The sequence below is a fragment of the Nyctereutes procyonoides genome, unplaced genomic scaffold (genome assembly GCF_905146905.1).
Source record: "Nyctereutes procyonoides isolate TBG_1078 unplaced genomic scaffold, NYPRO_anot_genome, whole genome shotgun sequence".
In the NCBI taxonomy this organism is placed as follows: domain Eukaryota; kingdom Metazoa; phylum Chordata; class Mammalia; order Carnivora; family Canidae; genus Nyctereutes; species Nyctereutes procyonoides.
The window spans coordinates 40,499,710-40,522,446 of NW_026575133.1; the positions used below are offsets into that span (position 1 = coordinate 40,499,710).

General features: G+C 49.5%; 1 protein-coding gene across 1 annotated transcript in view; it reads right to left on the reverse strand.

Annotated features, from left to right (window-relative positions):
* The window catches only part of INPP5D (inositol polyphosphate-5-phosphatase D), a 120,222-nt gene that overhangs the window by 88,279 nt on the left and 9,206 nt on the right, over positions 1-22,737 (reverse strand). The window contains exon 2 of the mRNA XM_055300669.1: positions 16,803-16,866. Coding sequence (XP_055156644.1) covers positions 16,803-16,866 — 64 coding nt within the window. The remainder of the gene's footprint in view (positions 1-16,802; positions 16,867-22,737) is intronic.

Below are 22,737 nucleotides of genomic sequence, written 5' to 3' on the forward strand. Positions count from 1 at the left end.
ATCTCAAAGACAAACTGCTAAGAGAAGAAAGCAAAATGTGGAACATACATCCAGCACAATCCCATTTAAAAAAAAGATTTTATTTATTTATTTGGGGGAGAGAGAGAGAGAGAGCAAGAGAGAGAGAGAAGGAGTAGGGGGAGGGAGAAGCAGACTTCCCACTGAGCAGGGAGCTGGATGTGGGACTTGATCCCTGTACTCGATCTCAGGACTCAATCCTGGGACTTCAGGATCACGACCAGAGCCAAAGGCAGTCACTTAACGGACTGAGCCACCCTGGTGCCCATAATCCCATTTATTTTTAAAAACCCTCTAAGAAAAAAATAAAAAATAAAAAAAATAAAAATAAATAAAAAAACCCTCTATCTCAGCACAAGCTCACATCTCTGTGTAAATGCACACCCAAAGAGCAAAGGCCACACTGCTGGCAGTGGCTGCTCCCACCAAGGAGAGAGGGGTGAGGGGGGTGCTGAGGGCAGACTTTTGCTTTCTACTCTCTGTGCTTCTTTTGAGAGGCATATTCATATTTCACTTGGGTTGAAAAAGAAAACAAGGAAAGAAAAAGACAGGAAAACAAGAAAGAAAGGGAAGAGGAGAGAAGAGGAGAGCAACTCTCTACACCGGTCTCAATGCCCAGGGAAAGGGCCATAAGGAATAAAAGGTAATTTTAAAAGGGGGCAAGGGCTGGGTGGCTCAGTTGGTTAAGTATCTACCTTCAGCTCAGGTCATGATCCCAGGGTCCTGGGATTAGGCTCCCTGCTCATCAGGGAGTCTGCTTCTCCCTCTCTCTCTCTCTCCCTGCCCCACCAATCATATGCTCTCTCTCTCTCTCTGTCAAATAAATAAATAAAATCTTAAAAAAAAACAAACCAGCAATTATAATTAATATTTTATAAATTTATATAAAATATAATAATAATAATAATATTATTATATGCATCTGAGGTTTGAAGTCGGAATGATCACAATGTCTGGGAACTACACAGAGGTAGGTGGTGGTCACGTAACATTGTGAACATACGAGATGCCACAGAATCGTTTATCTGAAAACAGTTCGTTCTGTGTTCCACACAAACAACCCTCCATGGCTCCCTGCTGCCCGCAGAACAGTCTCCGAACACCCCGGCCCAGCCTCTAGCCCTTCCTCAGTCAGGTCTGAGGCTTCCTTTCCCCAGTCTCTGCAGGGCCTCCTGTGTGGTACCCGACGCTACAGTATTTCTGAGCCCCAGATTTTCAGAGGCCATCCCATTTCCTGTAGCAATCATTTTAAAACAAAGGCAAGAAGTGAAGTATTTCAAAGGAAAATAATTCTTATCAAAGTGACACCTTGGCCACGGTGAAAACAACTAAAACAGGACCAAAGTGTGTAAAGTGGAAAGGAGCCCCTGTCTCTTGTTGGTAACCACCCCCTGCCCCAATGGCCTGAAAACCCTCATTCCTGCCCCACTGCGAACAGTCTCTCAGATCTCCTTCCTGTCACTGTGATGAATGTACAACCTGGTGCATATAGTCTATCCCCGAACAAAGCGCTCCTACATACAGCATCATCCTGTAACTTCTTTCACATTTTGGAGAGATTTCCGACTTTTTACACATTGCTCTGCTTTAATTTGTCCAACAACAGCATCATCTTCCACGGGCCAGGCCACAATTTATGAACACTCCCTATTAACCACAGTTGGGGGGGCACCTGGGTGGCTCAGTGGTTGAGCATCTGCCTTTGGCTCAGGTCCTGATCCCAGGATCCTGGGATCAAGTGCCACATCAGGCTCCTCCCAGGGAGCCTGCTTCTCCCTCTGCCTGTGTCTCTGCCTCTCTGTGTCTCTCATGAATAAATAAATAAAATCTTAAAAAAAATCACCAGTTAGGTTGCTTGCTGGCTCTCCTCAGTCTCCTGTTTCAAGTACTGCTGCCGTGAACGTCCTTGTACACATCTTTGCCCAGGTGACCTGTCAGACACATTCTTGGTGGCAGGGCCATCCTCACAGGCCCTGGCACTCCTGATGTTCTTGGATATTGAAACATCTTGGATACTGGAGATTAGCCCTCTGGACAGAGCCTTTGCCTTGGTTTCTCCTCCCTCTTGTCATGTGTGGGATCTATTGCCACGCTCCCTCGACCTCCACACTCTTCAAACTTGACTGTGCACACCAATCACTTGAGGATCTTGTGTAAATGCTAATTCTAAATCAGTAGCTCTGGGCCTGCCTGGTTCTCTGCATTTCTCTCAAGCTCCTAGGTGATGCTCGCCCTGCTGTTTTGGGGCCCACACTTTGTGTAGCAAGGCTCTCCCGCAAAAGATAATGTGAGCCTCATACATGATTTTAAATTTCCTAGTAGTCACATTAAAAAGAGCGTTGAGGGGCACCTGGCTGGTGGAGCATGTGACTCTTAATATCAGGGTCATGAGTTCAAGCCTCATGTTGGGCAGAGAGATTACTTAAAAAAAAAAAAGTTTAAAAAAATCAGGTAAGATTAAATTGATGTATATATTTTATTTAACCCAATACAGCCAAAATAGTAGGAGTTCAATGTGCAATGAAAATTATTATGAGAAAAAAAAAGTATTACATTCTTTTATTTTCTTCTTTTGGACTGAGTCTTTGAAATGAAATTTTTAAAAATAATTGAGATATAACTGACACATAACATTATATTAGCTTCCAGTGTACACTATAATGGTTTGATATAGGCATATATATACCACAAAATGATCACGGCAAGGTGTCTAGTTAACGTCCATCACCAGGCAGTTACAAATTATTTTTTCTGGTATTCAGAGCTTTTGCAATCTACTTACTCTTTTAGCAACTTTCAAACGTACAATATCATATCATTAACTACAGCTACTGTGCTGGACATTATGTCCCCAGGACTTATTTATTTTATAAGTAGAAGTGTGTAGCTTTTGACCACTTTCACTTTTAAAGCGAACCACAGCACACTGAAGATCGTGCAGTTTGCTCTAGCAGACCAGGCATGGTACTACTGTTACAGAATTTCTGCAAATCTCTCCCCCAAATATCAGAGTCAACATTTCAAGAATGCCTTAATGAGTACTCAAAGTACTTCCCATGAAGTCTTTAAGGCTATTTTTGAGATGGCAAATATTTTATGGGTTCTAAAGTTAAATTTTAGAGAAACATATTTACATGGACAGTTTCCCAAGAAGCAAGGCATGTCTCAGTTGCAGGGGATTTTTATCTCTGCTCAATATTTTTTTTTTAGATTTTTATTTATTTATGATAGTCACACACACAGAGAGAGAGAGAGAGGCAGAGACACAGGCAGAGGTAGAAGCAGGCTCCATGCACCGGGAGCCCGACGTGGGATTCGATCCCAGGTCTCCAGGATCGCACCCTGGGCCAAAGGCAGGCGCTAAACCTCTACGCCACCCAGGGATACCTGTGCTCAATATTTTCAATTTAAACTTCCTCACCCTCACTTACTACCTTGCTAAGAGGAAAAGCAGAGATAACAAATACTGATCTGCAGCAATCCCCCCTTTTTTTTTTAAGATTTTATTTGTTCATAAGAGGGTGAGAGAGGCAGAGACACAGGCAGAGGGAGAAGCAGGCTCCCCGTGAGGAGCCTGATGTGGGACTTGATCCCAGGACCCCAGGACCCCAGGACCCCAGGATCACGCCCTGGGCCGAAGGCAGGCGCTCAACCACTGAGCCCCCCAGGTGCCCATCTTTTTTTTTTTTTTTTTTTTTAATAAATTTCAACCCTAGGCAATCCTTACCTTCTAATTTTTGTCTCTATACATTTCCCTATACTGGATATTTCACTTTATTTTTTTTAAATGAAGTTTTATTTGAGAGAGAGAATGAGCATGAGCAGGGGGAGAGGGAGAAGCAGAGTCTCCACTGAGCAGAGAGCCTGGATGTGGGGCTCCATCCCAGGCTCCTGGGATCATGACCTGAGCTGAAGGCAGTCACTTAACCAACTGAGCCACTCAGGTGCCCCTGCAGTAATCCTTCTTAATGCACACACGCAAAAAAGAAAAAAGAAAGAGAAGAGAAGAGAAGAGAGAGAAGAGGAGGGGAGGGGGAGGAGAGGAGGGGAGGGGAGGGGGAGGAGAGGAGGGGAGGGGAGGGGAGGGGAGGGGAGGGGAGGGGAGGGGAGAGGAGAGGAGAGGAGAGGAGAGGAGAGGAGAGGAGAGGAGAGAAGAGAAGAGAAGAGAAGAGAAGAGAAGAGAAGAGAAGAGAAGAGAAGAGAAGAGAAAAGTTGGTCAAGAGGGAGTTGAGGGGTCCAAGCCAGGCTGTGTAAGCAGCTTTGTAAGCCTCAGGCTGCACTCAAGCTGCACTCAGGTGGAGAGGCTGGTTATTTACCCTCCTCCTCAGGGTGTGCTTGTGACTTGTCTTTCTGCTGTTTCCTGTGTAACCATCTTCACCACGGGGTCGAAATGCGTTCACACCTAACAGCCGGAGTACATCGTTTAGGTGGGATGCATGGGTAGGGCTGAGGGGTGCAGAAGGCTGAGATGGGGGGCAGGGGAGGGCGTACGGGGGTAGGAGGGTGAGACAGGTGTGGGGCTCTGTGTCCTGGCTCAGTCCGGCTCAGGACTGGAGGGAGGGGAGATGGGGGGCAGGGGGGTGCCGTGAGGAGCCTCTAAGTCCTCCTCCACTTCCAGTATTCAACAATTTGCCTCCAGAATTGTCATTTCCTCCTGATACATGCAAAGAAGGAAGCCCATCTTCTCCTTCTCTGTGTCTGTTTCCCCTTTTCTCCCCCCACCCCCTGCAAAGGTTCTGTATTTAACACACTGCACTTTGAACTCCTCCCTGTCTTTCGGCCCTGCTTGCATATAGAGGGTGTTTCTAATTGTGCAAACTTACCCATACTAAAAACCTGTACCAGTCATTATCTTTCAAAACCCATCATGGTTCCCCTGGTCCCCAGATCAGGGGCATCCTCTAGGTCCCCATGGCCAGGAGCCTGGGAGGATATTTTTATCCTTAATTACATTCCCTGAGATGCTTTTCTTTCCAGCTTGCTTCATTTCTCTTTGTGAACAACTCTCAAGGTACTCAGTGGGAGCCAGGAATGACAGCTGGCAGACAGGCTCTGTGTCCTCAGCCTGGAGCGGAGCTACCTCAGGGAGATGCAGCCTGGGGCAGCTCCCTGATTAACTCTGCAGCTCGCCCCCAAACTCCCCTGTTGCCTTTCCTTCATCCCAGACCCAGGTCTTACTGCTCTAGCTGCGCCCCTCCGCTGCCACACGCGGAGCAGATTCCAGAAGAGCTGCTCTGAGCACCCCCCTCTCCCAAACGTTCGTTGATGCCATTGCTATGGAAAGAATCTTAGAATTTTAGAGCAGAGAGGTCTCTGGAGGTCTCTACTCCACATCTCTCCTTGTAGAGGTAAAGAAATGGGAGGCCTTTCCCCCCTCACTCATATTACAAATGTACCCCTTCGTTCACCTGGTTAGCAAATATTTATTGAGAAGGTCTTATGTGCAACGTGCTCTTCTAAGAGCTGCAGACACAGTGGGGAGCAAGAAGGAGGAGGTCTTTGCTCCCCTGGGTTTCACATCCTCATAGTGGAGACAGATGACAAACAAGTGAGTCAATAAATAACAGAGAGAGTCACTGTGGAGGGCAGAGCCCCTTCAAAGAAGTCTATGTCCTGATCTCTGAATCCCACGGATGTGTTTTCTTGCATGGTGTGGGGGGATTAAGATGTAGAAGGAATTAAGGTTGCTAACATGCTCAGCTTGAGATAGGGATTGTTCTGAATTATTCAGGTGGGCCAACTCAAATCCCGAGGGTCCTCGTAAGGGAAAGAGAGAAGTAGGAGAGTTGGGACCAGAGACGTGACATGGGGAGAAAGCCTTGACTGGCCGTCGCTGCCTCTGAAGGTGGGAAATGCAGGTGGCCCCTAGAAACTGGAAAAAGCAAGAAGACAGATGTCCCTCCTCAAGTCTCCAGAAAGGACTACAGTTCTGCCAACACCTGGATTTTATTTATTTATTTATTTATTTATTTATTTATTTATTTATTTATCTATTTATTTATTTATTTACTTATTTATTTATTTATTTATTTTTAAAGATTTTATTTACTTATCCATGAGAGGGAGAGAGAGAGAGAGAGAGAGAGAGAGAGAGAGAGAGAGAGACAGGCAGAGACACAGGCAGAGACACAGGCAGAGGGAGAAGCAGGCTCCATGCAGGGAGCCCGACGGGGGACTCTATCCCAGGACTCCAGGATCACATCCTGGGCTGAAGGTGGCGCTAAACCGCTGAGCCACCCAGGCTGCGCAAACACCTGGATTTTAGCCAAGTGAGACCCATTTCAGACTACTAACCCCCCAAAATATAAGATAATACATTTGTGGGGGGTTTTCTTAAAAAGACTTATTTTTAAGTAATCTCTATACCCAACATGGGGCTCGAATTTACAACCCTGAGATCAAGAGTCACATGCTCTACCAACTGGGCCAGTCAGGCGCCCCACATCTGTGTTGTTTTTAAATCACTACATTTGCAGTAACTTGTTACAGCAGCAAAAGAAAACTAACACGGTTGCTGACAGTGATAAGAACTATGAAGAAAAATAAAACAGGGACGTAACAGAATGACTGTCAGGGCAGGGCATGACGTTAGATGGGGAGACCTTGGAGTAACTTTGGGGCAGTTAGCTACATGGTAATCTAAGGGAAGAGAGTCCCAGGCAGAGGGCAGGGCAAGTGCAAAGATCCTGGGGCAGGGAGGAGCTTGGTGTTGGCAGGAGTAACTACCTCCTCGATGGCTTCCCTGAGCCGTCAACAGTTTTTCTTGCAGACTTCTGAGTTACATTAAAATCTACTTGTTGCGAATGTCTGGCTTCCCTCTTTAAAGCCCAGGACTATGTCCTTGTGTTTTTTCCTTGTCCCAGTATGAGCTGCTATGGCCTCTTCTCAGGGTCTTAAGAGTGTTTGCCAGAGATATTGGATTTTGGAAAACACATTTCTTCATTTCCAAACTTCAGAACCTTTTCCCCTAAGTCATGAAGGAGCATAAACGTGGTGGAGAGACAGGTGGGCACTCAGATGGACGGCCAGCAGCCTCCCAGGGTCTCTTGACTTGGGCAGTCAGGAGGAGCTGAAACAAAGGGACTCTGAGAACTTCCTATTCTCTTATGGTGAATCTCTTTGTACAAATGACTAATGGAGTACCTACTAATTCATTCAATACTTAGGAAGAAATTTGGATTTTTCCATCTTGGGGTTCAAAGTGGGGCACACTTCTGCCAAGAACAGGGGGATTAAGGCTAACCTCAAAAGGTTCTGCGAGCACCAAGTCATAAACAGAAGTACCATCTCCAAGCCAATTCTAATTGGGCCTTTCGTTCAGTGAATGGTTATGACTTCTCTGTCCTGTGTCAGGCTCTAGGGCAGACCCAGAAGCAAATGAGCTCTCCCTCGTGTTCCTGCGGCACCTACAGCTCACAGGGGTGGAGCGGGAGAGTGGAGGACCACCCACATGGGAAGGGCACTGTAGTGGGAAGAGGGGGGATGCCATGGGAGCACAGAAGAGGGAGTGATGATTTTTTTAGAAGGATTGGTTGGGTCATTCATATCCTCTCACTGGAGGAGAGCTCCTTTTGCCATGGAAACACCTGAAACACCTCTACTTCAAGATACACAAATCTGGGCCCAGGAGATAATCTTGATAAATGCCCGCCAACAGTCTCTGAACTGAACATCCATCCCATAAGAGCAAGGACTATGTCTACAACGTTGACTAACTCCTATACCCCCAGTGCCCAAACAAAATCTGCAGAATGAAGAAGCAGATGAACGAATGGGGAATCTCTGAGCTAAGACATTCTGGAATGACAAGTCATTAAGGAATATGGCCAGGAGATACAGCTATAGTGCTGACTAGATTCAGCCTAGGAATGGGGTCATCTTGAGCCTCGTTGAAGAAGGTTAAAGGTTCAAATGCCATACAACTCACCACTGGTTCCATTGCCAAGGCCAACCTTTGGTGTCCAGCCAAGCAAAGGTCAGTAGCCAAACATGGTGACAGTGTCAGACTCAATCTGGCCTTCCAGCCAGACGCCCAGGCTGCAGGGCGTCTTGGTGAACAAGAGCCAAGCTGAGGAGAGGGAGGGTGGCCTGGCCCTTAAGCCAGAGCATGGCAGATCAAATAACACCCCTATCCTGTCCCTGACTAGTTGTATGAACCAAGCAAAAAGTGTCAGCTCCTTAGTTTCCTTGCATTTCAAATGGGAATAAAGATAATGACACTCCCTACCAGGATTCAATTAAAAACATAGATCAGGTGGCTGGCTCCAGGAAGAGCTCAATAAATGCAGACAATGATGAGAAGGGACAAGGAGGTAGGGCCCCCGGGGAGTTAGAGGACCCTCCCTCTGACCCCTCCGGTATCCCCAAGGCTCTTCTACTGCTGCCTAGTGGGATCCCAGCCACCCGCCCCTCCCCTGACCCCCCCTCCGTCTGTCTTCCCATTTCTCCAAAGCTGGGGTGACATAAGCCCAATGAGCAGGTACTGGACCATGAAGGGTCCCCATCCAGAAAGGACAGAGAAGGCCAGACTTGGCACCTCCTTTTCCTCTTTGTTCCTGGGCAGTAATCTGGTTGTTCATCCTTCTTTCCCAGCCCCCCAGACTGTCTGGTACCAATCCCAGGACTCCTGAGTCTTTGGCGTCCCTGTTTCAGGACTTTCTGCCTCCCCTGCACCTGGCATCCCCAACCGTTGGCAGGCCTGGGCTTCTGTCTGGGTGTTGCAAAGCTAACTGGCCTCGTGCTTCTCTCCCCTGCTACTTGTCGTTGCAAAAACGATTGTTCTCTGAGTCACACATATGTCCGGCCCTGCGCTGTGTGCTTCACATAAACCATTGCCTTCCGGCCTGGAAACAGGCCTATGAGGGAAGGACTGCCTTGATCCCAATATTTCAGAAGAGGAAACAGAGGGTAGATGGAATAAGACCCGGTGGGAGCTGCTGCTGCAGGAAGTAGGAAAACACTGTGGGAAGCATCTGATGTCCGCACACGGGTATAGAAGGCAAGGCCTTGAAGAGCTGGTTAGTGAAAACCTGCAAGAAAAGGGAACGGGAAAGACGAACAGACAGCAGGGCCAGTTAAGGAGGGAGACCAGCCAGTAAGGCAAGCCTGCAGCAGAATGAAAACCTCAGTGGTGAAATTCAAATCCACATCAGAGCGGGGTGAGAGCAGAACTGAGACTGTGGAGCAGAGGACACTGCCCAGAATGCAGAGGAAACTGGCCAGGGCATGAAAAACAATCAGGTGGGGCCCGTGGACACCCAGTTTGGGGCTGCTAAGTGTGGCAAGCCCTAAACCAGTCACCATTGTAACGGGAACACGCAGCTCTCTCTGTACATGTAAGGGTGGCAGCAGAAATCAGTTGTTCGATAAATATTTACCAAGTGGCCTCTATATGCCAGGCACGGTTCCAGGACAGACAATAAATGCAGTGAGGTCAGCTAGTGACAGGTGCCACAGGCAAGATAAAGCAGGATGTGGGGGTGCGGGTGACAGGTGGGGGCCAAGAGACATTTTTATGGCATAATCAGGGAAGGCTTCTCGGGGTGCATATTTTCTTAGAGGAAAGACTCCCTTCTTTGGGGTAGCTTTAAGTGGCCTCTTGCAAATATGAAAGCTGGACCCAGACCTCATGTTGAAAGGCAAAGCCAACAGGAGAGGCTAAACCATCTATAGTAAGCAAGTGACCGACGTGCCTTCCCAGGACAGAAATTGCTAAGATACAGATTGGTTTTTGTGCTTTCTTGTGGTTACAGTTCAAGAAAGGGATACTGAACCCCAGGATGTTTGGCACAGAGACGCGAGGCACAGGGAATGTCGGGGGCGGGGTGGGGGCAAGAGTGGGTCCAACAATATGGTGCAGCCCGATGCCACCCCGAGGGGGAGAGTCAGAGACCGCAGGGGTCAGATCTTGGCTTGAGAGCTTTGGGGGCAGTGAAACCTGATGTTCAATTAAAATTTTTTCATTTTCTGCCTTGAAATTTCCCTAGGACAGCTGAAACCTTTGCAGGTTAGGATATTTTCAGCTGCAGGTGACAGAAAACCTAATTCAGTTACTTTTTTTTCTTTTAAAGATTTTACTTATTTATTCATGAGAGACACACAGAGAGGGGATCTCTGGGTGGCTCAGCAGTTTGATGCCTGCCTTTGGCCCAGGGCGTGATTCTGGAGTCTTGGGATCGAGTCCCACGTCAGGCTCCTTGCGAGGAGCCTGCTTCTCCCTCTGCCTGTGTCTCTGCCTCTCTCTCTCTCTCTCTATGTCTCTCTCTCTCTCTCTCTCTCTTTTTTTTTTTTAAATATTTTATTTATTTATTCATGAGAGACAGAGAAAAAGAGAGGCAGAGACACAGGCAGAGGGAGAAGCAGGCTCCTCGCAAGAAGCCTGATACAGGACTCGATCCCGGGACTCCAGAATCACACCCTGAGTAGAAGGCAGACGCTCAACCACTGAGCCACCCAGGTGTCCCCCTAATTCAGTTACTTGAACAGAGCCTCAGACTAGAGGCAGGGTGGCCACCAGGCTGGTTAATTCTCTTCAGTTAACTCAGTGGCATCATGGGGGGCCTGGGTTCATTCCACCTTTCTGCCCCGCCCTCTGCTTATTGGCCTCATGTCCCCTCTTGCTTGTAAGGCGGGAGCAGCAGCCCCAGCAATTACACATTATGACACCTTCCAAAGGTAGAAAAGGGACCACTTCGTCCCTGTATCTCTTTCTAAGACAAATAAACCTTTCCCAGAGGCCCTGCACAATGCTTCCCCTCACATCCTCTTGGTTACAATCGCATCTTATTCCTGAGCCCAAGTCCACCAACTGCAGCAGGTGTCGGGGTGGGCCCCCTGTGAGCTCTGCTTTGGGCAGCGAAGAGGAAATGGATCCGTGTCGGGAAGCGGTGGGGGCAAGATGGACCAGAAGACCGAGAGGCAGGGACAAGATGCGAGTGGACGGGGTGGGGAGGGAAGGCCGGAGGAAGCAAAGACAGTCATCTGAAGGTAGACGCGACAAATGTAAGTCGGAAGAGCTGGAATGAAAAATGCATTCAAAGACCGAGCAGAAGGGGATCCCAGGGTGGGGCAGCGGTTTGGCGCCTGCCTTTGGCCCAGGGCGCGATCCTGGAGACCCGGGATCGAATCCCACGTCGGGCTCCCGGTGCATGGAGCCTGCTTCTCCCTCTGCCTGTGTTTCTGCCTCTCTCTCTCTCTGTGACTATCATAAATAAATAAAAATTAAAAAAAAAAAAAAAAGACCGAGCAGAAGAGAAGTTTGAGCCGAAGAAGAACCCAAATTTGCAGATGAAACAGGCTGAACACATTTTAGGAACTACTGACAAAAGGAAAATGATAAGGGTAGAAAAAAAAAAAAACTCCCACCAGCTTCAAAGCAGAAAGAGAAAAAACCTGGTTCCCTGTACTGGAACCAGCACGGGTTGGCCTTGGATCTTGTAACCGGGGCTGTTTGCAATTCCACGTTTCTGAAGGCTTGGAACAAAGCGTCTACGGAATCTTGAGAAAAAACCTGGTCCTCAAAAGTTTTTTTTCTCCATCCAATTCTCCTCCCCCCCCCCAAGAAAAAAAAGCTTTTGCTTATTTATTCATGAGAGACACAGAGAGAGAGGCAGAGGGAGAGACAGGCTCCCTGCGGGGAGCCAGATGTGGGGGGGGGGGACTGGATCCCGGACCCCAGGGCTGAGCTGAAGGCAGACACTCAACCCCTGAGCCACCCAGGCGCCCTCAAATTCCCTTTTGGAACCTAAAGCAACTGGGGGATGCTCTGAGCGGCCTGTGGTCAACAGCAGACAGCAGACAAAATTCAAAAAAATAAAAATATAAAATTAAAATAAAATGATTTTTCACAATGCAGGCTTCTAGAACGTGGCCGTGGAGGCCTGAAGGGTCTGCGGGTCGCGGGGGGCGGCCCTGGCCCTGCACGGCCTCTGGGCCTGCGCCCCCTCGGCCGGTCCCTGTGCAACGTCGGGAAGCGCGAGCGAGAGCCACATCCTTGGCCGGCGGCGCGGCCGGAATCTTCGCGTCTCGGAACAAGGCCGCTGCCACCCTCTTCCTGAGCTCAACGACAATGGCTCAACCGTTTACCCTCCGGGCTGCTGGTGACGAACGGCTTTTAGAAAGTTGTTTTGTTTTCTGCTTCCCGAAAGCCACACTGTCCACCCTGGCCCCGGGCGACAGGACGGCCACCGGCGGGACGGAACTGAATCACGAGCCCCTGGAGCCCCGAGCCCCGGGGCTTCTCTTCTAAACGCGGACAGAACACCGGCGGGCGGGTCGCCGAGGAGGAGGGTGGCCCCTCTTGGCCCGCGCCGCCCTAGAATGTGTGCGTGTCCCCTGCGCCCTCTTCCACGGCCGGTATCTTGGATGTGATCTGAGCCGCGAGGAAGGACAGGACGTGACGGGGACCAGGGGCAGTGTGTATGTTCTGCTTTGTTTTTCTAGGTAGGAAGGATGTCCGAAAGGGAGCAAGGGCTGAGGGGTTGTAGGAATAGAGCCCAAGGGCCCTGGTGACGTGGGCCGTGGCGCTGGCTCTGGGGCAGCCAGTTATGTGACACGTCTGAAGGCCTGAAGGCCGCGGCCCGGCTCGGGGCCTCCTGCCTCCCCTTCTCGCTCCCCGACTGGCCCATCAGGCTGCTCCTGCTGCCTCAAACGGGTCCTCGGTGTCCGGGGGGGGGGGGGGCGCATTTCGAAAGGCACAGAAGCCCAGCAGCTCTTCCGGGAGTCAGGCCTCCTCAGAGGAGGGTCACTTCCCTTTCCAAGTCAGAAAAGGAGTTTGGGGCTTTACAAGAAACCCGGCTCTGGACATGGGAAATCAGGCCTGAGGGGGTGGAGCTGACCTGCCTTCCTCTGGCCTCACACAGGGCTCGGAGCCCTGCCTCCCGCCCCCCCCCCCAGGACCAGAAGGTTCTCAGGATGGGGGTGGGCAGAGAGGCTGCTGAACCACCCCACAACAATTCTACGGGCTCCTGAGGTAACCGAGGCACAGAAATCCACAGCCCAAGAGGCAAAGCTGGGAGAGACTGATCATGACACCTGCCCCCTTCCTGCCACACCTAGGCACTGCCTAGAACCTTCTAGAATACTGCCCCCACACCCTTACCCACCTCTACTCCTCTCTCCTTCCTCTTTCTCTTCTCGTTCATTTCTCTTTCCTGCTCGCCCTTCTCCCCATTGTCTTCCTCCCCTTCTGTGCATCTCACTGTCCTCCATTTCTCCTCCTCTCTCTCACTTGAGTATGAGGTAGGCTGCCTTCTGTGGGTTAGCAGATGCAGTTGTTCTGTTTGATGTCTGTTCCCTCCCAGCAAAGAAAGATGGCGGTGGTGGAGGTGTTGGCTCCCCCATGCCAGCCACTCAGTGGGGTGGGAGATTTACACGTTGTATGCTTTCCTGCCTTCATTCCAGGTACCTCGATGACTTAGCATAAGGGCCAGATACCATTTCTGATCAAATGCCATTGACAACTGTTGGCAGGATAACAGGTCTCTCTCTCTTTCTCTGAGAGGTTATACCGCCTTGCCTCTGCATCCTCCTAGGGCCAAAGTCTACCCTTCCCAGGGGTCCAACATCCAGCCGGTCTGGACCACACTTTCTGGAGATGCGGGTATAAGCTCCACCTTCTGCAGGCCTCAGCTACATTCATACACAGGGGAGGGGGTTGAATGAAGTTACAGTTTACATCCTTCCTTTCTCTCTCTGATTTTCTGGGAGGCTGAGAAAGGTGGAGAGAGGCCAAGGTCACAGAGTGTCAGGATCGCGCTCCTCTTCCTGACCCAAACAGGGTGGTTGTGGGCCGTGATGTGATGCCCATACCCACCGCATGAGGTCCCTCTGCAACGAACGGGGGCAGAGTGGCCCTTTGGTTTTGTCCAAAAAAACAGAAGAGTGGGGGGAATTAAAATAAGAAAGTGAGTAAAGCCTTTGGTGGTTCACTTGGCCAAGATTTTCACGCCAGATTCTTATTTTAGGAGCCTCACATTCTGGTGGCACTAAGCAGGCTCAGGTGTAAGGAGTGAGTTATTTAGAAACTGTGGCTCAGCTCAGAAAAGAGTATGAGGTTTTGCCTCGACATGAAAAGAGGAACCAGAGCTAAAATAAGCAGCAATTGGCAAGGACTGAGACCCAGTCGGATCTCTGATTTCACCTCCTTGCACACGTGCTTCAACCTGCTGGGCAGGAGCCATCGACTCTTGCTATCTCAGTAAGGTGTTGTGTTTTTACAGGAAGGTGTATCCTTCGGAATGGAAACTTCTGCAGACCACCCGGGCCACACAGATCCCTGCACCCTGGCTACCTGCTGTGGGCCACTGAAGAGGTCACAGGCCCTGGGGTCTGGAGCCCACATGTCCAGCAGGGCACCAGCTTTTCTACGAAGCCCGCCCACCCGTCACCCTGGCAGCGTGTGACCTTAAGTGACCAGCTCTGTCCTTACACTTCTGACTGTGGGGCAGGCCGTTGCTCAGACAGCTGGTTGACACCCTGGCCTGTGGCCCCTGAGTGGCCCGTGCAGAGAAAGCTGTTGGTGGTTGAGCCACCCTGGGTCCCTCTGGGGACTGGAAACTGAAAAGTGCACCTGTCACGGGAAGAAGAGCAGACAGGCAGAGAAGGGCTGAGGCGTGGCGGGCTGTGCCCAGCGCAGGCCTCCTCCCCCCGCGCCCTGCGCACGGCCACACAGGCCGCTCCCTCCTCACACGAGTTAGCCAGAGAGACTCTATTCTTTGCCACCCCCAAAGCCTGATGAGGCCCCCGGACCCTGAAACTGCCCCAGGACAGGCCGCAGTTCACAGGACCACGCCGGGCCAGGGCAGCGAGGCCGCAGAGGGGAGGGGGGCGTGCTAGACCACAGTCTCCGCGTGTTTGCGGGCCGTGGGTACAGCTGTGTACAAGAAGCCACAGAGGCGTCTTTTCCAGCGTAAGACCTAGTCATACTTGAAGTCTTCTTCACTTTGAAGGAATAGAAGAAACCACAAGGAGAAAAAAGATCAAAAGCATTGACCAACTTTTAACTTAAGAGAGTGTAGACTCCTTTCAGCAAACCACCCATCAGGGATGCCAACCCGGCCAGGAGAGTTCACACCGTCACAGACTGACAAAACACGGTGGAGGCCGCCGAGGCCGCCTGCCTGCCCCACCCAGCCTCCCCTTGGGAGGGACCGTCGTACCGATGATGAGCAGCTGCCAAGCACTTGAAAGGCCAGTGTGATACGCGGGGTGCCACAACACATCCCTGGTGACCAGGCCGCGATGCTTGGGCACCCTAGACCAGCTGCAGGCATTTGAAAGAATATTCTTTAGATACTGGTGCAGATGCACATATGGAAGGAGGAAGAAGCCCGAGGCGGCTCAGCCTGACCTCTGTCGGGTGGAGGGATTCCAAAGGAGCCCAAACTTGGATCTCCCAGAAGCCCTTGCATCAAAGAGCCCCAGCTGCCTGGGAAGGCGGCTTTGAGCCCCCCTGGGCTGGGCCAAGCACCTCCTTACTCTCACTCTCTGACCCAAGGGCTCCTTGAAGTGACTCCTTTGACCCCATCATCTTTCCAGAGGTGTTCCACTCCGCAAGGCTTCTCCCACTGGACACATTTCTGGTGACCGATGCCCTCCCCCCGCCCCCCGAACCTGCCTGGTGTCCTGCCCTCAACCGCATCCTAGCTGTGGACGAAAGGCACCGTTCCCTTCATGTTCTGGAATCAGTGATCATGCTCCACCTCTCCTCCACCCTTACTTTCTTTTCAACTAAACCCCACAGACCCTGTTGCTGCTCCTACACGACATGGAGTCCCAACCCCGGTCTATCCCTCCTCTCTGCCCCGCACCTGGGTGTGCTCCATTTGTTGGTGCCTCTTTTTTTTTTTTTTTTTTAAGATTTTATTTATTTACTTGAGAGAGAGAGAGAGAGAACAATAGGGAGGAGGGGTAGAAGGAGAGGGAGAAGCAGACTTCCTGCTGAGCAGGGAGCCCAATGCGGGACTCGATCCCAGGATCCTAAGGTCATGACCTGAGCCAAAGGCGGCACTTAATGAAATGAGCCACCCAGGTACCCCGTGTTAGTGCCTCCTACTATGGCCCCCCCGAGAACTGAGCATGACTCCTCTGGCCCCACCAAGGACACCGAGAACGTCACCTCCTTTGTTCTGGCCACCCCTATGCTCTCTTAATGCAGCCAGATAAAAATAGCTCCCCTGGCTTCCACATCACTGGGTTGTCATGCATTGTGGTCACACACAGCCTGTGTGCTCGTCATGCAAACACAGCCTGTGTGTGGGAGGGGTGGTCTTTCCAGACTTGGACTTGGAAAGACTTGCTGCAGTTGGTTCTTTGTTAACATTTAATGGCAAGTTTACATACTTGGCCTCTCCATGGTGCAACCAGATGCCATGAGCATCAGCCTCTGGCAGAACAGGTGTCTACAAACTGAAAGGTCCTGTTTTGTGCTAACCTGTCGGGTGATCATCTAGTCCCTCAGAAAAAATACTCTGTTCTCCTGTGAGTTCCCCTTGTCTCCTTCCCAGCCCACTGAGCCTCACTCAGCTGGGCTCACTGAAGAAAATAATCAACAAGCTACAATCCCTTCCCGTTGTCTCTGGGCATCCTTCCTCACCAGAGCAGGGTCTCAGCTTACCGACCAAGCCACCCCCACCCATGGACTTCTGGGGAGAAAGAGGCTCAGCCAGGCCCTCGTGTCCAGGCTGTTTGGGGCACATACTTTCCTCTCTGCCTCGTCTTTGTCATTTTCTCTGCCAACACCCGCTCCACTCAAGGCCGGATGGCCGGGTTGATAGAGGGCTTACCTGGACAGTGAATTTATCGTCTTCATTGGGCAAAATCCTGTATGTGTAAACACAATTCCGGTACCTGAAACAGACCAAAGACTCCATTAGAACCCATGCAAGAGAATTCATGTCTCTGGGAACTGAAAAGACAGGAATTCCTGACATGGCTCGAGGGACCTGGGCATGACATCTCTGAACTTTGGGGCTGACCATTTCGAGGTGGAGATCCACCTTGACATCAAGCAGTCCAGGACTGAGCCCCGTCCCCTGCCCCCTCCACACTCAAGGAGCTCCAGAAAAAGGCACGTGGTATCTTCTGGGCATGATTTATTGACAGCTATGTGGTCTGATTTTAAGGCATTCACCCTCAAGACACAGCTTCATCATAAGAGAATTTAGCTCCTCCCAGGTGCCTGGCACTTCACTCAACTTTTGTATGTATTGTTTGGCTAGATTTTATTTTATTATTATTACTTTTTATTTTTTATTTTTTAATTTTTATTTATTTATGATAGTCACACACATAGAGAGAGAGAGGCAGAGACACAGGCAGAGGGAGAAGCAGGCTCCATGCACCGGGAGCCCGATGTGGGATTTGATCCCGGGTCTCCAGGATCGCTCCCTGGGCCAAAGGCAGGCGCCAAACCGCTGCGCCACCCAGGGATCCCTTATTATTACTTTTTAAAGTAGACTCCACGCCTAGCATGGAGCCCAACAAGGGGCTTGAACTCATAACCTTGAGATCAAGACCTGAGCTAAGGGTGAGTCTGACGTTTAATGAATAGAGCCACCCAGGCACTCCTGTTTAACTAGATTTCAAAATTATACACTAGTGGGGAACCCTGGGTGGCTCAGCAGTCTAGTGCCTGTCTTCGGCCCAGGGTGTGATCCTGGAGTCTGGGGATCGAGGCCCGCATCAGGCTCCCTGCATGGAGCCTGCTTCTCCCTCTGCCTGTGTCTCTGCCTCTCTCTCTCTCTCTCTCTCTCTCTGTCTCTCATGAATAAATAAAACAAAACAAAACAAAACAAACAAACAAAACCAAAATGATACACTAGTTTAGGGGATGCCTGGGTGGCTCAGTTGGTTAAGTGTTTGCCTTTGGCTCAGGTCCTGATCCCAGGGTCCTGGGATGGAGTCCTGCATCCGGCTCCCTGCTCAGTGGGGAGTCTGCTTCTCCCTCTCCCTCTGCTTCTCCCCCCAACTCACGCTTGCTCTTGCTCTCTCTCTCACTCAAATAAATAAATACAATCTTTTTAAAAATTAAAAAATTATATACTAGTTTAAACAATTTAAAACCATAAAGATAAAAGATGAAAAAGACATTTCTGCTCCTTCCCCTCCTCTTGAGCTCTGCTTCTTAGATTGACTTCTCCTTTTTGTAAATCATTCCAGAACTCTCAAGTGCACACAGAAACGGACACGTACCTATCTTTTTAAATGCAAATAGCATCACAGTATATATGTTGTTCTGAAATTTGCTCTTCTCACCAAAAAAACAGATCTTAGAGGTCTTCCCAGCTCATGTTCCACCACGTGGCTGTGCGATCAGTTGTCTGAGGGACCCTCGAGGCCGAGGCCGGAGGGGTAGTTATTTTTAGCTCTGTACTTTCCTAACGGTGCTGCAGGGAGCATCTCTGTGCCTACCCCTTGTGTAACCGGCGAAGTCACAGGGTCAGCCTCCCCACCAGCACGATGGGGACCATAACACCAGCCACCTGTTGCTGTGTCAACTGAGTGAGTTAATGTAGGAAGAGCATTTAGAATAGTGCCCGGAGCACGCTCAACGCCGCTCGTGCTGACCTGTGGGAGTGGCTGCGGGGAGATCACCACCAGGAGAAGAGCCGCACCTCGGGCTTTATACTTGGAGAGATTGATGAGCCTCCCACTAACCGGATGTGTCTATTTCCCCACACCCTGCCAACAGGCTGCTATCAGACATTTTCATCTTTGCAAATCTGAGAGGTTAAAGAAAAATGAGTACTCACTTTAATCTGCCTTTCTTTATGAGAAAGGTTGAACACGTTCCCATGTTTCACTATTTGTCTTTCTTTTTCTGCGAATTGCTTTTCATGTGTTTGGCTTACTTTTTTTTTTTTCTTTTAAATCATCTTTTGCTTATGCATTTGTAAGACTTTGATACATGCCACAATATATTTTGGGAGTTACTTACGGTTGACAGTGCTTATGGAACAATTTTAGAGTATTATTATCTTATTTTTTTTAGCTGTGTAGAGGTTTTATGATTTTATGTGGTCAATTTTACAATCTTTTTTTTGGCTTTTGAACCAGTGGATGTTTCAAGAAAGTTTTGGAGAGCGGGTTTAGGTAATTTCACTTCCACCGGGCCCTGGCTCTTCGTTTGTCACAGGGAAGTTTCTTTTCCTGTCTTTCTGTCATCTCTGAGTGCTCATTTCCCTGCACCCGGTCCCGTCTCTCCAGAGCAAGGGCTGACAGCACAACTGGCTCATTTCAGAGATGGCACGGAGGACTCTCTAGGCCACTGTCACCTCACCTCCCGGAGATGTCCCAGAAACGGAGAACCGCCCCAGGCCCCGGACCCCACTCCCCCATCCCTAACCCCACCAGCCCGGGGCCCCTCTGCAGGGCCTGTCACCAGTGCCAGAGGGGTAGCTCCACCCCTGCTGTGCTCTTATCTTTCACTGCTTGTTCTCATGACACTTCCTCCCGGAGATATGCAAATGAGACCAGGGCCAGACCCGTCTTATTTGGCTGAGGGCAGCTAATTTGTGGAAGAAGTTGTGCAGGCTCAAAACATCAGCCTGTAAAGAACAGGGTCACAGGGAGAGGGACAGAGCAGCTGCACAGAACAGGAAGCCCTTTTAGTTAATCTAGGGTGGCAGACAAGCCTTTCTGGCTTTTTCAAAGATGTTCTAGGAACACTGAAACACAGAAGCGGTCCCACGTTACTCAAACAGATCACAATTCAAAAGCTAGTACAACAGGAAGACAGGACACTTCCCCTTAGACAGTGACATCCCAGCAGCCGCCACGCTGTCCCTGGAGCTGGGTCCCTTCACATCTTTGAGGGAAAACTACAATGTCACGACCACTGCCACCGCTGTCACACCCAGCCGCAGGAGACCAGTGGTTCCAGACTGCATGCCACGGGGCACTGGGGGCTCTGCAGGCAGATGGAAGGGGGCGCTCCTGGGCCAACCCCACTCCTCAGTGGCTGCACCTCACTCTGGTCCCAGATGCATAAATGTGTACAAACACACAGAGAACACACATGTGTATACATACACACACGTGCCTACATACAGACGCATAACCTACACATATACACATATTTGCACACACCATCTTACACATGAAATGTTTAGTGAAGATCCCACCACTAAATCCTCTTTGACAGCAACTGCACCAGAACATAATCCAGACAACGTGCTATGACTGTCTCGTCCAGCCCTTCCCGGCCCCTTGTGGGGATTTAGTAACAATTTAGGGTGCTGACACTGGTCCTCAGCCGCTACTCCTTCCAGGGACTGGGTTGCATTTCAGGACAATCGTGTTAGGAATAGTCCCACTGGAGGCCCAGGTTAGATGGTGCTGGGCCGGGTATGTGGGAGGTTGTCTCACTCTCAAATGAACTGGGACTTAGAGTAAACTTCCCACGTGACCCTGAACAGCTGCCAGGTGACAGCAGGTGCCCACCCTGTTCTAAGTGGGAAGATGCTTCCTCTGGGAAGGGCTTTTCCAGATCAATCCTAATATGGCTTGGGAAGTTTTACATGAATGCAAGAGGACAAGCAAATGGAAGTAAAAAGAAAATGCTATGGCATTTTTAGTCTCTTGGATAAATATTGCTATTTCTGTATGACTACTCTTAGCCAAATGAACACTGACAAGCATGCCCGGAAACATCCTTTACCATGGTGAGCCCCATGGCGGCAGTGGGGGGGGGGGGGGGGCGGGGCGTAGTGGGGGAGGAGAAAAACATCAAACTAAAATTCAAGAACCTCATTAGCATCTCTGTCTCCCTCTGCCAATTGATTGAGTGTGCTCTATAATTGTTTTTAAGCTCCTTTGTCATTCTTATTATAGATCAGTTCTAATTTCTAATGTCGTTTGTACATTTTTTTTTCTTGCTTAAATATTGTAGATTTCTCAAGAAGATGGAGTGGGAGAATTCAGGTGAAAGCCCTGCATTCAGAAAAGCCACTTGGACCAATATAGAAACAAGGGAAAAATGTATATTAGCCCCAGGGACCAAGGGCATTCATTGTTCACAACCAAAACCTCAAAGAATCCAGGCGGAGAGACTAAGAAAATGGAGAAATTACAAGAGGCCATTAGTTCAGAAGAAAGAAGGTGAGAAGAAGCCAGGTGACCAAGTGAAAGGTGGTAGGGAGGCAGCCAGAGTACTGGTGGGGGTCTGCTGAGTGCCCTGCCCCTGTACCCCAGGGGCCCAGCACATTGTTCCTTGTATGAGACCCCTGGGAGGAAGCCCACCTTTCCATGAGCCATGTCACCCCTCATCACTTACCCCCTCGGCTGGGTCTCAGATCGGGGCTCCCACCCCCACCCCTGCTGGTCCTTTTTTGTCTGGGAAGAGGATCTGGGCAGAAACCCACTCTGATCTCCAAAAGAATCTGTTCCAACTTTTCCTGACAGGTCTTTGTCAGAAAAAAAAAAATCACCAGACCCATGAAAATATATCACCACTTGAAAGAAGGGCATAATTTTCCTAAGGACTCAAATATGTTACTTCCATGTTTCATAGAATCACTGCAAAAGAGAATAAAAGACATTCTAGCGAGGTCTGACTTGTGAACTCAGTACACCACTGCATCTCTGGCATGAGAAAGGTCAATTGTAAAGAGTGAGCCCGGTGAGACAAGGAAAAGTGATCAGATGGGAAAACCCAGGAATTCACGACTCCGCACTAAACCCCATAAGAGGCACAATACACAGCAGCTTGAGTCCTGGAGAATGCTAAAGAGGATGAAAAACTCAAGAAAGAACAGAGAGAAAAGACCGGAAGGGAACAGGATAAATAGAGAAGACAGGTCTCTGTCCTCATACATACATAAGTAGGGGTTTCTGAAAGCACAGATAATTTTTTTAAATAAAAAGAAAAAGCAGAACAAGAACAGGTAATAAATCTAAGAGCAGAAAATTAAATGTCCAACCCTTTGGCAAATTGAATAAAGGAAAGAAAAAATGCTTCACCCTCCTCCTAGCCAGCATCTAGAGGGGCTCCATCCTTCACCTGCCCTGTGTCTGGGAGACAGACCTGTGCAGGCTGCCTCATCCAGATCTGGCACAGACAGAGTGAGAGGAGCATGGGAGGGGGGGCATTCGGTCCCCTGACCCCATCCTGCCTCTGGCAGAGGCCACAGCTCCAGTCGGAAGGCTGGGGGACAGCCTGTCCCCTGGCTCTTCAGGAGTGGGAATGGTTTCCCTTGGTTGCTGGCTCCAGGCTGTGTGGCCTTCCCTATGCCTGTCACCCTTTTGAATTATGCCATCTATTCCCTGCTGGGACCCTGGCCAGCACAAGGAGGAAACAAAATCAAAACGGGGAAAAGAGGAAAGAACACGAATAAAAGAGAAACCTCAAAATTACAGAAAACGATGCATAATTGTGTGCTAGCAAATTTGAAAAGCTCAACAAATGGACTGTTTTCTGAAAAATATAGATAACTTATCAAAAGTGAAACAAGAGATAGAAAGCAAGAATAAATCAACACCAAAGAAGAAACTGAAGCAAATATATAAAAATGATCCTTGGGATGCATGGCTGGTTCAGTCGGTGAAGCATGCAACTCTTGATCTTGGGGTTATGAGTTAGGGCCCCACGCTGGGTGTGGAGATTACTTAAAAATAAAGTTTAAAAAAAATAAATAGAATAAATAAAAATTATCTTTAAGTAGCCCTGAGGAAAAGCACCTCTGCTGAATTTTTCTTAATATTTCAAAAAAATCAGATGAT